Genomic DNA, 15,963 nt, shown 5'->3' on the forward strand with positions numbered 1-15,963 from the left:
AGAAAGTTTGATTTTTTAAATATTGTAATGAAACAGCAAGGAGCAGGTCTCGAACCCTCGACCTTCTAAGCCCGAGGTCCGGCGCGCTATCCACTGTGCCACAAAACCCCAGGGTTGTTACAATATATATATATATATATTATAATATAATATTCTTTATGAAACACCATTTTCCACCAACATGCTAGAGTGGCTAATGCTACTTCCTGACACTGCATCCCCTTTTTCAGCCAGTGGTAAACAACAGACTGCTGCAGCCTAAATGGCTAAAGGCGATATGCACATCTGGGACTAACGTTCCTAGGTATTATGCTGCGTTCATGTCATGTCTGAAACTCAGGACCTGTGACTTAAAATGAACTAAAGTTATTTGCGTAAAGCTTCCTATTGGTTGATTCTGGTAAAAACCGAAGTGGGAAACTCAGGATCCGATTCTTCCGCCTAGGTTAGCAAGGGGAACATTTCAGAGTTTCCAACATGAGTGAACACGCATTAGCCACCCTAGCACGGTGGTTTAAAATTGTGTTTCATAAAGTACACATACTTTCCCTGTTTTTTTCGAGGAAAAATGGAAATTGACACCCTTGCAGCGTGAATGGAGAATGTTTTATGTACAAACCTGACCATGGGGGATACAAGTGTATAGCTGGCTGCATCGTCATCTGCTGGCCTTGAGGTTAATTGTTCTCATTGTAATTTCGTTAAAATATATATATTTAATGTAATCCACCATATCAAAATGAGAAAATGACTGTTAATTGTAATTCTAAATCTCGTCTAATCAACAAATACATTTCTATGCATTCATTCTTTGTCTCAAGTGTTATCTTTTTGCATAGCCTGTCAAAGGTTTGTCTCGGTTACGTTTTAGGTTCTTGTTATACCTTAGTGCACATATGTCAGAGTCAAGGCCCGCGGGCCACATCCGGCCCGCGAGAAGGTTTTTTACGGCCCCTGGGATGATCTTGATTTATTATTAGAACCGGCCCGCAGACCGCAGCAAGCCGGCAGCCCGCAGATCTTTTACACGCACCAATACTACATTTCCCACAATGCAACGGTGACGCACCGAGCAGTAGGCTGCTTCATTTCAATATTTATTGGCACAGCAGTCGTCAGCATCACAGTAAAATTAACTTTCAGATACCCATCAAAAATGGCAAAACGGAAGGTGGACACTGAGAACCGGGGGTTTCAAACAAGGTGGGAGTCGGAGTATATGTTCACGGAGGTAGCTGGAAAACCTGTGTGTCTTCTGTGTGGAGAAAGTGTGGCGGTACTGAAAGAGTATAATCTGAGACGACATTATGAAACGAAACACGCGGACAAAAACAAGAATATGGACATGGAACAAAGGCTACAAAAGGCTAGATTTTTGCACTTTATTTTATTGTATTTCAATCCAATTATATTTTAAAAATATTTCAGTTGAGTGGATGATAGAAAATTGCTATTATTGTTTTTTTCTTTGAAGTAAATTTAGCCCACTTTTGCTAAAATAGAAAATATAGGCTACTGATGGTGCCTTGAATACCGGTTTCTTTCATTTAATGTTCATGTTATGGGGATTTTTATATAAAGGAAATTTGTCTTTTGTGTCTGTTGAAAATTAAAGATTACTGACAGAGCCATAAGAAAATATTGCTTTATTTATCTGATCATATTGGAATATATTTGTTAGGTTTTCAGTAGGTTCAATTAGGTTCACTAGACTATATGCGTCATTTAAAAATTTTTCAATGAACATTCGAACAGTCCGGCCCTCGGCTTGTAGCTAAATTTTTTATTTGGCCCTCCGTCCATTTGACTTTGACACCCCTGCCTTAGTGGTTTTATGTCGGGCAGAATTCGTGGAGTACCAACATCCGGTTGAAACAATTTGATTTTGTAGTTCAGAAGAAAACAATTGTGCCACACATCGGCAGGGACGGCAGCAGTAGCAAGCTAGTTATGCACAACATTACTCTTACTACTATTTTCTGCATCGTATATTTTAAATGGATCACTTCGAGGAAGATTTAGTCGCTGCATTAAGAGAAATTGTCAAAGACGGAAACTGGCAATGTGTAGGAAAGAAGTGTGATTTTGACTCACCATGCACAAAGTAAGCAGTCCAATTAGCTAGAATAGCAGCAGCTAGCTAGCTAACTGTTGATCCCCCCAATGTATATGATTTATACACATTAGCTGCCCTTGCCTATTCTGAAAAGTGCATGACTTCTCTACGTTTCCCCAAGGCTGTACTCTGAGGATGGTGAACACATTGTTCTGGTTCACACAGAAGATGACAGATTCTGGGCTATGGATTCATCCTGTCCCCATGAAGGTATAAGTTAGCCTAATTGATGGCATGCAATTAATCACTCAGCACTATGCTATGGTAGCTTGCTGTTATGATGATTAATTCATAAACAACTATGTGCCAACGTGGCTATAGGATAAACTAGAAGGATGAGAGTATGCTATAAGAAAGAAATGGTCATGTTCACCATACTATGATGTCTTTCATCATTACAACCACCGTCTTGGCGCAGGAGGCCCTCTTGACCTCGGTGACATTGAGGACCTGGGAGATGGGAAGAGGGTGCTGGTCTGTCCCTGGCATCACTTTGACTTCTGCCTGGAGACAGGTGCCTCTTCCATGGGACTACAGGTAGAGAGAGATGGTCTCCAACAGAGCCTATTTATTGGTAGTATTCTAAATCGAGGTTTCCTGAAACAGTGTGGTAAAGGGAAGGTTGATATGTATTACCACCATCGGCTTCATACAGAAGTCAATGTGGCATTTGTGTGTGCTTGGGGGCGAGAGACAGGCATTTGGAGTTGCTTAGAGAAAGTACTCACACCCCTGAGACAATCAAGACGTCTTGAATTCTTCTTTCACTTTGAGAATGTGTAGTCGGCTGTGTAGATCACAAGCGGATAAAACAATCTAATTGAATCCCTTTTTATATTTACATAAGGCATCTACATGTGACAGCTTTGCAAGAGGTGTGAAGACATTCACTAGGCAATGTACTGTATGTGTTATTAGAATTTGGTCATTGAATAACAGCTTATTAATCAATAATACCATGAGACTAAAATTAAAGTTTGTTTTTCTGTCTACAGAACCAGGTGTATGAGGTCAGAGTTGTCCAAGACATGATTTATATCAACACACAGAATGAGCTGTGTCTAAGTCCCATCCCAGAGACAGACACATCTAATGGTAAGGCGATAGTATACCTAATGAACAATGTACACCAATCAAAGTTTTTTTTACAACTACATAAAGGAAAGTACTGTAGCCTGGGTGGCAGTCTGTTTCTGCACTCTTGCCATCTCCTTATGGAATTTTCATGCCAAACTTGTTGGCTTGATGATGAGCAGGCAAGAACACAGGCTAGTAGCTAAGATATTTTGTTCTGGCAAAGCTTTGAATGATGTTAAGTACATTAATAAGAGATCTCTTTTTGTCTCAGGCAAGTTGTCAGTAGATGATGTTGAGCCATCACCCTCTGAGGACACACTGTGCTTCTGGGCTACAAAGATCCTCTGCACACCGGACCCCAAAGAGAAGGCAAGCCCCATTAACACTAACCACCACATGAAGTGGTTTAACAACAGTTTAACAACTGGGAGGGAATGAAGTGTTGGGTTGTGTTCATTAGGCACAAAATGAAGGAAAAACATGTCTGAAACAGGCAGAGACTCCCTGGACTTTCCATGGCAAAACATACAAAAATAGTTTTTGGTGGCATACACAGATTTGCAGATGTTATCGCAGGTGCAGCGAAATGCTTGTATTTGACTATAGTGTAACGTTGATGATTTGTTCAACCCTGCATATCTCACTGGCTCACTGACTTTGATCCAATCCCTGTAGGTAGCCATGACGCTGGAGGTCCAGGAGAGGTGGAACAGTGGGGAGATAACAGAAGTGGGTCAGGCTACACCACCTGTCCAGCCAAGCAGGAAGGAGAACCTGACCGTACTGCAGCCGGGCAAAATCAAGCGTGGCAAAGGTGGCACACAGGTCAGTGTTAAGAACACCCTCTAATCACTCAGACCAGACAGGTTGACAGTATGAACTAACAAGTTCAGAATCTTTAAAATCCCCAAAAACCAAGCCTAAAATCCCATTGAACTATAGAGGGATTATTCTCATTAGCACTGTATGTAAATTGTAGTCCTGCATCCTAAATAACAGGCTCTCTTCTCACTATCTAGAACTGTCTGGTCAGCTTGCTGATGAACAGAATGGCTTTAGGAGAGCCAGAGCATGTATAGACCAGATCTATACTGTCTCTACGGTGGTCCGGGCTAGAATTCAAGAGAGAGAACCAACTTCTGCCTGTTTTATTGATTTTATGAAGGCTTTCGATTAGGTAAATAGAGACCTAATTGCTTTTAGACTGGGGTAAATCCATTTCAATTCAATCACTTTTTGACAACACCCTTTATTCAGGAGCATGTTGTGTCTCAACCGGGGACACAACACAAAAACCTCAGATGATGTAAAGTAGGGTAGAAGCTACAACATGCGAATATGGAAAAAATCGGAGTTTACGAGTTTTTACATATATAAAAACTAATATATATTTTTAAAATTTAGTTTGACAACCCTATTTGTTGTGAGCTTTTGAATGATATCAAACTCAACCGTTTCTCTTTTCCAGTGATGATGACATGGATGTCTCATGGTATGGTGGGGTTTGCAAAATGGGTCAACTTTGAGCACATCTTATCTCCTGAATGTTTTGCATTCAGGTCCAAAAAGTCACTTTCTGACCACTTCTTCCATGAGCAAACATGTATGGAAAGTTTTGTTTAAATCAAAAGGGAAGCTGTCAAAAAGTGATTGAATTCATATGGATTTAACCACTAATTAAAATGGGAATTGATGGAAGATTCTCTGATGTTATCAAACCTCTTTATCTGGCTCCAGTTGCTTGTGTTCAGGTTAATGACCTGGTTCCCAACCCCTTACTGTGTATAGCAGGGAGACGTACTCTCACCCACTTTATTTACTCTATATGTTAATGATTTAGACGAAATGAAAAGGACCTTGGTTACTGTGCTTATTCTCAACTGTATCAATCCTGTGTGTGTCCAGTGATGACTATGCTGCTGGGGTATGGGGATCCAAAGTACATACTAATTGTAACAATGTTCAAAACAGAGCAATCCGCTGCTTTCTTGGTGTGCGTAAGCTGACTCGAAACCTGGCCATCTGTGGAGATATGGGTTGCGAAGTTAGTTAAAAAGGTGACATGGTACGTCTATGGATCAGACTGATGAATATGCCAGAACACAGAATCACAAAAAAAGGGTTTGACTGGGACCTAGATAATTACCTATTTTTTGTGAAACTGATTTGCAGTATATATTCAGGAACAAATTACCATGTGGTGTTAACCAAATCAAGGACAAGCTTTTTCTGATCCACAAGGGAAAATGGGCAGCTGATATATGGTTTAAACCTAAAAACTTAGAACATACTGTCATCAAAGAGAACTATATCCCTGAACCATATGTCCTCCTGAAACTAACAAAAAGCATAAGGTCAGTGTGTGCTCAACTCCCATCCGGCCCTCTCCCTCTGGCTTAGAGAAGGGGAGATTTAACACAGTGCCTAAAGAGGAGATCATTTGCCTACTGTGTTGGGAAATCAAAAACGAAATCCATTTAGTGTTTTATAGCCCTTTGTATGACGATCTGAGACATGTTATTTTCTGTGAAAATGTTTGGTGCTAACCCTGAAGTATTCTGGTTACGGACAAGCAGGGACTTGAATTTTGTTTCAGGCAGAGTGTTTGAGATTGCTCAGTTTGTTTACACTGCCTGGAGAAGGAGAATGTACTCTTTGTGTAGCTGTACTGTTTGTGTAGTGTACTGTTTGTGTAGTGGGGCTAGATGGTAGCTGTACTGTTTGTGTAGTGTACTGTTTGTGTAGTGTGGCTAGATGGTAGCTGTACTGTTTGTGTAGTGTACTGTTTGTGTAGTGGGGCTAGATGGTAGCTGTACTGTTTGTGTAGTGGGGCTAGATGGTAGCTGTACTGTTTGTGTAGTGTACTGTTTGTGTAGTGTGGCTAGATGGTAGCTGTACTGTTTGTGTAGTGTACTGTTTGTGTAGTGGGGCTAGATGGTAGCTGTACTGTTTGTGTAGTGTGGCTAGATGGTAGCTGTACTGTTTGTGTAGTGGGGCTAGATGGTAGCTGTACTGTTTGTGTAGTGGGGCTAGATGGTAGCTGTACTGTTTGTGTAGTGTGGCTAGATGGTAGCTGTACTGTTTGTAGTGGGGCTAGATGGTAGCTGTACTGTTTGTGTAGTGGGGCTAGATGGTAGCTGTACTGTTTGTGTAGTGGGGCTAGATGGTAGCTGTACTGTTTGTGTAGTGGGGCTAGATGGTAGCTGTACTGTTTGTGCAGTGGGGCTAGATGGTAGCTGTACTGTTTGTGTAGTGGGGCTAGATGGTAGCTGTACTGTTTGTGTAGTGGGGCTAGATGGTAGCTGTACTGTTTGTGTAGTGGGGCTAGATGGTAGCTGTACTATTTGTGTAGTGGGGCTAGATGGTAGCTGTACTGTTTGTGTAGTTGGGCTAGATGGTAGCTGTACTGTTTGTGTAGTGGGGCTAGATGGTAGCTGTACTGTTTGTGTAGTGGGGCTAGATGGTAGTTGTACTGTTTGTGTAGTGGGGCTAGATGGTAGTTGTACTGTTTGTGTAGTGGGGCTAGATGGTAGCTGTACTGTTTGTGTAGTGTGGCTAGATGGTAGCTGTACTGTTTGTGTAGTGGGGCTAGATGGTAGCTGTACTGTTTGTGTAGTGGGGCTAGATGGTAGCTGTACTGTTTGTGTAGTGGGGCTAGATGGTAGCTGTACTGTTTGTGTAGTGGGGCTAGATGGTAGCTGTACTGTTTGTGTAGTGGGGCTAGATGGTAGCTGTACTGTTTGTGTAGTGGGGCTAGATGGTAGCTGTACTGTTTGTGTAGTGGGGCTAGATGGTAGCTGTACTGTTTGTGTAGTGGGGCTAGATGGTAGCTGTACTGTTTGTGTAGTGGGGCTAGATGGTAGCTGTACTGTTTGTGTAGTGGGGCTAGATGGTAGCTGTACTGTTTGTGTAGTGGGGCTAGATGGTAGCTGTACTGTTTGTGTAGTGGGGCTAGATGGTAGCTGTACTGTTTGTGTAGTGGGGCTAGATGGTAGCTGTACTGTTTGTGTAGTGGGGCTAGATGGTAGCTGTACTGTTTGTGTAGTGGGGCTAGATGGTAGCTGTACTGTTTGTGTAGTGGGGCTAGATGGTAGTTGTACTGTTTGTGTAGTGGGGCTAGATGGTAGCTGTACTGTTTGTAGTGGGGCTAGATGGTAGCTGTACTGTTTGTGTAGTGGGGCTAGATGGTAGCTGTACTGTTTGTGTAGTGGGGCTAGATGGTAGCTGTACTGTTTGTGTAGTGGGGCTAGATGGTAGCTGTACTGTTTGTGTAGTGTGGCTAGATGGTAGCTGTACTGTTTGTGTAGTGGGGCTAGATGGTAGTTGTACTGTTTGTGTAGTGGGGCTAGATGGTAGCTGTACTGTTTGTAGTGGGGCTAGATGGTAGCTGTACTGTTTGTGTAGTGGGGCTAGATGGTAGCTGTACTGTTTGTGTAGTGGGGCTAGATGGTAGCTGTACTATTTGTGTAGTGGGGCTAGATGGTAGCTGTACTGTTTGTGTAGTGGGGCTAGATGGTAGCTGTACTGTTTGTAGTGGGGCTAGATGGTAGCTGTACTGTTTGTGTAGTGGGGCTAGATGGTAGTTGTACTGTTTGTGTAGTGGGGCTAGATGGTAGCTGTACTGTTTGTAGTGGGGCTAGATGGTAGCTGTACTGTTTGTGTAGTGGGGCTAGATGGTAGCTGTACTGTTTGTGTAGTGGGGCTAGATGGTAGCTGTACTATTTGTGTAGTGGGGCTAGATGGTAGCTGTACTGTTTGTGTAGTGGGGCTAGATGGTAGCTGTACTGTTTGTGTAGTGGGGCTAGATGGTAGCTGTACTGTTTGTGTAGTGGGGCTAGATGGTAGCTGTACTGTTTGTGTAGTGGGGCTATATGGTAGCTGTACTGTTTGTGTAGTGGGGCTAGATGGTAGCTGTACTGTTTGTGTAGTGGGGCTAGATGGTAGCTGTACTGTTTGTAATTTACTGTTTTTGTATTGGGTCTAGATGGTAGCTGTACTTGCCATGATTATTGTACAGTATATACATATAATTTGTACAATCTTATTTTGTTTTGAGTACAAGGAAAATGGTACTGTGTTTAGTAGTGTTTTGTAAACCCATGTGGGCTGGGCGCCAGTAAATACTTAAATAAATCACAATCAATCATGTAGCCTAACAAATAGAAGACCAAACATGACTGAATGACAATAGACACAGGTAATGGTACTGTTGAGAAAAAGGAGGGAACATATGCCATGCCAGTATTGAACTCCACAACCCCTAGATTACCAAAATGGGCATGCTAACTACCCACTGTCGCAATAAAATAATCTCTTCGGAAGTCAAATCAAAGTTTATTTGTCACTTGCACAGGATACAACAGGTGTGAAGCAGTACAGTGACATGCTTATTTGCAAGCTCTTTCCCAACAATGCAGTATTCAATATAAAGGTAAGAGAAATAATAAGAAGGAAAAACAGAAGGAAAATAATTAGATTGTCAGCTCTATAGAGGATCAGCACCATCATTTCAATGTGCAGGGATACTGGAGGAGTTGAGCTAGATGTGTAAGCAGGGGTAAAAGTGACTGTCAGCAGTATAAATAATAGAATACATAGCAGCAGCGTAAATGGTGTGTGTGCATGTGTGATGTGTGTGGCATTAGCATTCGTTGTCATGGTATTAGCATTCGTTGTCATGCCATTAGTACATACAGTACGGACGAGGCTATAGAACTGCAACATTCCATGCTTCATCAATGATGATTGATATGAGCGTGTGTGTTTACTATGTGTCTGACCAGGCTAGCAGGATAGCCCTCCTCCACTCCCTGGCTAACATAGAGCAGTGGGCTATAGACCTGTCCTGGGACATCATCGCTCGCTTCTCATCGGTCAGACTGGACACTGGAGAGCCCATGCCCCGCCAGTTCTTCAGCGACTTTGTCAAAGTGGCCGGAGACGAGGCCAAGGTCAGTGTCCTAACATATATTTAATTAATGTGGTCTGTTACGTGTTGTTTTAAGTATAGTTCACTTTCTGAAGTTTCAGATTATTTCTTTTAAACAAGCTGAAACAAAAAAGTGGAATAATCCACATGATTGTTATGTATGTCTGTTGTTCAAACGTCTGTACTTCAGATATTGGTAGTCCAAGTATATTTAGTATGTTTATATTTGTATAATACTGCCAGACAGTGTTCCTCAAGGAGGATAAAAAGTGGTAGTACTGTATCAGTTGTGAGTAGTGGATGGACTGTTACCCTGGGAATACAATGAATTTCTACTGTTCCAACAGCATTATCACTTACTAGAGACGAGGATCACAGAACTCGACAGCTTCTTTGGCGCGTTACCTGTTCATAATGGTGGGTGGTTCGCTGGCTTCTCCAGACTAAGGCCGGGGTTCAATCCGATCTCTTTTGTAGACAATGCGTCTTTGGAAAGGCAATGTTCCCCGTGTTCGTGGAGATCGAATTCACAGTAACACTGCATATGTCGGCTCAATCGGAAATGATCTTTTAAGTATCAAGCGTGCTATAATGCAGATTGGATTGAATCCTGGCCTAACTATTAATATCATCACAGTTGGTTTTCTGAAAAAATACATGACATTTTCAGTGCAGCCAGCGTAAGTGTAGCTTCCTCCGCTCATCTCCACAGGACTGTGGCAGTCAGCAACGGATACGTCCCACGACCTTCTGGCGAGGCTAGCCATTGTGCATATGGTACATGAAGCCAGGTACAGCATTCACCTGAATTACAGCACCAACAGAATATGATTGTTATCAGTGCAGTGGAAACATTATGGTCCCTATTACCTTGACACATCTTCTAATACACCCACGGGGTTCACATTATCTGAAAGGTTTGGATATTAGTGAGAAATGTCACTCCTCCTTGGCCACAAATAACCACAGGATGGCTAAAACAAAAACTTGGTGAAATTCTTTGCTTTTCTATCCGACTGGGCTCGGGGAAAGTACATCTACCTAACTCCCTCTCTCCTCCTGCAAGGGGCCTGGATGTGCACCCCCAGACCCTCTCCCGCTTCGCTGCCCAGGGGGACTGCAGCTCTGTGGAGGTGCTGGAGGTTATCTACCGGGATGAGATCACTCACGTGGCCGCCGGGCTCCGCTGGTTCACTTACATCTGTTCACAGGAAGAACGGGTATGGCTATAAGGAGGCCATTATTTAACTATAGTTTAGTAGACTGAACAGTATATAAATAGTTGCCTCTTTATAATGCACATTGTTGAAGAAATGTTTCAAATAAAATCACTGCCACATTACAATTGGGTTTATGGTAAATGTAGTAAATCACTGGCCTGGTAACATCCACCATAGTTGCTGCAGCTGTGCCTCGTCTAAAATTACATCCAAAAGTAGAATACATTTTGGAAGCTAATATTCAGCGTTCCTGATGCTCTTTTTAGGATTGCTTATCTACTTTCCATGACTTGGTGAAGCAGCACTTCAAAGGTTACCTGAAGCCTCCTTTCAACACAGAGGGTAGGAAGACAGCGGGGATGACAGAGGAGGTATGATGACACCCTACACACATTCACACTCGCTAACGGCAGCTTTATGACTAAAAGGAAACATGCCGTGTCAGTGTTCCCCAACCCTCTCCTGACCACCAGACATGTTGTTCTACCACTTCACTGATACATCCTTGTCACTCACTAACTAGCCTGCCAAGCACTTGACTAGTTGAATCAACAGGGCCAAAATAAACATGTAGTCCTCCTCGAGGGGGTTGGACAACACTGGTCTAATTCACACCCACTTTATCAAGTTAAGTGAATAAATACATTTCCTTCAATGTTTTGTTTAAAACTTAGTCAGTGAAATGCTACAATTCTGAACTTTCTTTCTCTCTTCCATAGTGGTACGTGCCTCTTGTAAAGCCTCCCAGTTAACAGACAATGTCCCCGAGACCAGCATGCTGTGACAAACACAATTGCTGCATCCCAGCGGATGAGGGAAGCAGTTTCACACCAAATCTCATAACACCTGGATAAAGGTCAAACTGTTACTATTATAAAGGTTTAAACTCAAACATGTCAGTAGCCGTATCAATGTGGTATTGCAATCTAATATCTGAGCCTAATGTAGATGACGTGGCATTCGATAATTTGTGCAGCGCGACTGCAATGTAGTCGGCCTGGAACGGCACCATTTAGTCCCCTGGAAAGAGTACATCTCTAAAACAGACCCCACCATCTCTACATTACTATCTACATTACCATCTCCCAATTTGTAAGTCGCTCTGGATAAGAGCGTCTGCTAAATGACTTAAATGTAAATTACTACAAAGTCCAATGCATAATATGGTAATATATAATGTCAGAGCAAATTACAAAGGCAACAGAACCTTGTAAATGTTTATTTATGTAAATACAACAGTTATTTTGGTAGTCTAACGGGTTTGAGGGTTTTGCATTCGACAACAAACTACTCACACAACAGCCTCTCCATGATATCACTATTATTACATTCATGTGTTCCATAGGCTATCAGGAACTAGTTTCCAGTAGGCGTAAAACAAGAGAAAATGTTTTTGAAACAGAGGGTACTACCTGGACTTGAACAATAAGAAATGCTCATTTTTAGTTTCTGTTTCAAAACATTTTGCCAAGGTGTTCCCTGCTGAACACTACTCTTGTCTGTACTCTTAAATATGTTGTCTTAAAACAGACATAGTATAGATCCTTCATGTTTTACAGGAAATGTATCTAATCAAATAACATTAAAGTAGGTTGTTTTGTGTTTAATTACCACATCATGGTGTTTTAATGCACAGCGTGTAGCTGTGTCAATGAGTTCTTCTCTCCAGCTGAATGCAATTCAGTTCTGTCTCTGTTACTGTGGAACAGACACTCCTGCTTGGGAGGGCCAGATCTGTTCTGGAAGCTCTGATGGAGATATCCGTTGTAGAAGTCTGCTGCCGACAGTCTCTTCTTCAGCATCACCGCCTTGAATCCCACCCAGCCATCCTTGACCACCGAACACACAAAAATGCTTGTCATCATTTTTCTATGGGATCCATCAAGTTAATTATTTGTATTATGCCATGATACATCAGGAAGTGAATTATTTATTTTTAAATATTAGACATTTCAATAAGACAAAAATGGAAGTGTTTTGATATAATAGTAAACCATGGAAAGTGTCAAGGATGAAAAGCCTGGCTCACGCACCTTACAACAGACAGCCAAGGTGTTGGATTCTTTCTGATAACTCATAGATCCTGGCACAGGTCTCCTCCCTCGACCTGTCATTAAAACAATCACAACCTTTCTCAACCTAAACTATTCTAAACGGATGTTACCAGACATTGATTGTCTTCGCAGCATGTGGACTCAAGCACTACTGGTGCCGATCCACACAGCTACTTACCGCATGCTGATTGAACTAGCTGACTGAGTCAACCACCATCTACCACCAAGCAGTGTTGGAAACAATGAAGAGTCCTGATTAAAAGATGTAATTACCTGATAGTGAAATGTTGCATTTGCCAGAAAACTCCAGCAGCTTTATGGTCTTGCCCATCCAAATTGTTCTCAATGGGATCTAATGAGAGAGAAGAGGGCATTATTTTAACACTCCTGGACAATGTGTTTAGAGGCCGGTCACAGTAAATCAAGGTCATGTTAAGTATGCACAAAATTTGAAAATCATCTTGAAACAGGTGAGGAACGGCCTAAAATCGCCCAATAAGACTGCTCACTTTAGTTTTACGTTTTCTAGTTTCGTGCCAACTGAACATGACTGGTCTGTCTTATTACCCGGGATGCGATGGCACGAAACAGGCGGTCGATCTGGACACAGGTCTGCTCCTCCCATACGATCCAGCTCATCGATGTGCTGATTTTAGGGGCTGTTGAGAAGAGTCAACTCTAAGCTGAGGCATGAATGGGTGCTTAGAAAGTACTTGCAGCTTTCACCCTCCTGTAAGTTGCAATTTTTGCTGATTGTTTATCATTCAAATTGTAATTACTACTAGCATCAAATGTCTGGTTGAGTAAATAAATGTTCTTACCTAAAGTGGCACCGTCTTGAGCTTGCTCCCTTCGGTTTGTGATTCTCTCTGGAAGGGTCCTTAATGTGTCAATCAACTGTTCAAGCAAAATAATAAAGGTCCCATATAAGAGGGCTTACATTAACCATGACTGGTTTCTAACAAGCCTCTTCAAATGGATTGAGCTCTGTGGATGTACGTCCTAAATGAGTGAGCTCAAATCACACCCTATTCCCTATGTAGTGCGCTACATTTGACCAACAGAGTCACATAAGACTCGAGCCACGTAGTGCACTAGATGGGAATAGGGTGCTATAACTACACAGTGCACTCACCAGCTGGGCTCCCTTGGTGGCCAGAGTAGCTCCTAGCTGGTCAGCTGTGAAGTTGTCTGGGACCTGGTAGATCTCCTGGTGAAGAATAGGACCCACATCAAACCTGTAACAGAGACCAGAGACACACACTGAGGTTTACTGTAACAGACACAATGAGGTTTACTGTAACACAGACACACCGAGGTTTACTGTAACAGACACACACTGCAGTTTACTGTAACAGAGATCAGAGACACTGAGGTGCAAAGGTTTAATGATCTTTGACTTGAGGAATAGCAGTATGCGCTATTACAGTAGTAATAGTAGAGTACATACAGTAGTAGAGTACACTATTATATATAGGCCTATTGCAATCTGGTGGCCTCTGGAGACTATGGTCCAGTTTCCTGGACCCAGATAAAGCTGTCCTGTACAGGACTATAACACATGCTCAATGGGGAAAATCACCATTAAAAGGGCTTTTCAGTCCAGGATTAGGTTGGGAAACCATCCCTAAATATGCACTTGAACAAACAACCATCTGCTAATGTCATCCCTCACTTTTGCTTGTCAATAGTAGGTCCATGTTACTGGCAGATGACTGGTCTCTTTCATGACTTACCCTTCCTCCCTCAGCACCATGAGGAAAGTGAGAGAGGAAAGGGGACAGAAAGTAGCTCTGGGTCACGTTAGACTACCTCTTTGGTCGTATCTGCATGACGCTGACCCCGGTGATAGTGTCTCCGTGTAGGATGGTGTGGAACACTGGGGCGGGGCCGCGCCATCTGGGGAGAAGGCTGGGGTGGACATTCAGGATCCCACTGGAATAGAGGCAACAGACACACATGCTGCAACTCTCATAATCAAACAGATTGGACACAGTCAGGATTGGACACAGTCAGGATTGATTGGACACAGTCAGGATTGATTGGACACAGTCAGGATTGATTGGACACAGTCAGGATTGATTGGACACAGTCAGGATTGATTGGACACAGTCAGGATTGATTGGACACAGTCAGGATTGATTGGACTCAGTCAGGATTGATTGGACACAGTCAGGATTGGACACAGTCAGGGTTTGACTCCTGGGAGGTGTTCATAAGATTGACACTTCTTGGGGAGTCTGCTGCTTGTGTAGCTGATATGGAACATAGTAGCTACCATGGAGCAAGTGATGTCGCCCGCCCTGAGATCTACAAGTACATTCTGGGTCAGTGGTAATGACAATGCTTCTTTTGGGGGCGAGTCAGAGTTGTGTGCGGGTCCCTGGTTTGCACCAAGCTCGGGGCACACAGGGACGGAAGCTATAATGTTACACTTGTATTGCATGAGTCACTTTCAGAGAAGTTACTCACCATGGAAACTGGTTGATAAGTCCTTCCCGAAGCAAGCAGCCAAACGACACCACCACCCCGACATCGAACCGCCCTTGAAGATCCCCGAGAGGCCAGATATGAACGGGCAGTTTGCTTTGATCAGCAAACTTCTTCACAGGGACGTCATTGGATAGTGTGACAACCTCAAGTGATTCCACAACTCGGTCATTGGAGTCCCTGCGACAAATAATGACAGCAAACAACTGACATTAGGCGACGAGAATTCACTCTAGCCTGGTCCCAGATCTGTTCGGACTGTTGCTCCAACTCCCATGACACAGCACAAACAGATATTGGACCAGGTTAAAGTTACTCACTGCAAAGACTCTCTCCTCTTTGCTCACTGGCATGTAAATTGTTGTGGGTGTCATACCTAGACGCAGAGAGCAGCTTGAGTGATTCTACAGCAAAATCATCTGTCCCAAAGAAAAGGACCCTCCAAGGTGGTTCTGTTGATAAGTAGTTCCTAGTGGCAAATAGGCGGGTCTTGCCAGGGACTTGTCCACAACGTCTATGTTTCTCCGGCGTTCTTTTGACCCACACGCCAACAGATGCATGCCTCTGGGTGCAATAATTGCAAAAGCCATGGAGTATTTTCAGACCCATTACTTTTGCCTTGACATTGTTCCACATCTTCTGTCATTGGTCGGGCGGGCATCTACCAATGCCACCAGTGTGTCAAAATTAGCTAGCAATGCTCGAATCCAATATGGCTAGTTTATTCGTCAAGACAAGCTCAACAAATTACACGAGGGGCCCCTCTAGAATTAAGATTTATTCGTGTGACACGCTTACCTTTAGCGTTAATGAATATTGTCCAATATTTAGCTTGATTAATGTCAGCTATAACGTTAAGGTATTTATACATATGGGCGCCGCCATGTTATTTCTTGACATACACCATGTTTCCGGTTCTATCGAAAATAGTTCTCCCTTCGTTTGATCAGACACTTTTAGTTCCGACTAGACAGTGACACCTTGATCACACCGATAGTACACCTGCGCAAAATAGAACGCAGCATCATCTGGATATGCGTGCAACAAAAGTTCAACATTCACCTTCTGCTACCATTT

General features: G+C 42.8%; 2 protein-coding genes across 4 annotated transcripts; one reads left to right on the forward strand and one right to left on the reverse strand.

Moving 5' to 3' along the window:
* Nucleotides 1-1,156: 1,156 nt before the first annotated feature.
* Nucleotides 1,157-13,226, forward strand: si:ch73-314g15.3 (uncharacterized protein LOC368688 homolog). Of its 3 annotated transcripts, none has more exons than XM_038994677.1 (12): nucleotides 1,157-1,203; nucleotides 2,238-2,326; nucleotides 2,535-2,653; nucleotides 3,112-3,211; nucleotides 3,465-3,562; nucleotides 3,869-4,018; nucleotides 8,977-9,144; nucleotides 9,470-9,539; nucleotides 9,835-9,913; nucleotides 10,189-10,342; nucleotides 10,609-10,713; nucleotides 11,062-13,226. In XM_038994677.1, the coding sequence occupies exons 1-12, from the start codon at nucleotides 1,157-1,159 to the stop codon at nucleotides 11,092-11,094; spliced, it is 1,212 nt and encodes a 403-aa protein (XP_038850605.1). In that variant the 3' UTR covers nucleotides 11,095-13,226. The 3 variants fall into 3 exon arrangements, with proteins under 3 accessions (XP_038850605.1, XP_038850614.1, XP_038850596.1); XM_038994686.1 differs by lacking the exon at nucleotides 1,157-1,203 and adding an exon at nucleotides 1,322-1,366; XM_038994668.1 differs by lacking the exon at nucleotides 1,157-1,203 and adding an exon at nucleotides 1,768-2,104.
* On the reverse strand, nucleotides 11,378-15,935 carry mtfmt (mitochondrial methionyl-tRNA formyltransferase). Its single transcript, XM_038994698.1, has 9 exons — nucleotides 15,263-15,935; nucleotides 14,869-15,066; nucleotides 14,209-14,331; nucleotides 13,532-13,634; nucleotides 13,218-13,293; nucleotides 12,964-13,055; nucleotides 12,670-12,748; nucleotides 12,376-12,449; nucleotides 11,378-12,171 (listed from the first exon to the last, which is right to left on the reverse strand). The coding sequence occupies exons 1-9, from the start codon at nucleotides 15,520-15,522 to the stop codon at nucleotides 11,968-11,970; spliced, it is 1,209 nt and encodes a 402-aa protein (XP_038850626.1). The 5' UTR covers nucleotides 15,523-15,935; the 3' UTR covers nucleotides 11,378-11,967.
* Nucleotides 15,936-15,963: the final 28 nt, after the last annotated feature.

The sequence above is a fragment of the Salvelinus namaycush genome, chromosome 1 (genome assembly GCF_016432855.1).
Source record: "Salvelinus namaycush isolate Seneca chromosome 1, SaNama_1.0, whole genome shotgun sequence".
In the NCBI taxonomy this organism is placed as follows: domain Eukaryota; kingdom Metazoa; phylum Chordata; class Actinopteri; order Salmoniformes; family Salmonidae; genus Salvelinus; species Salvelinus namaycush.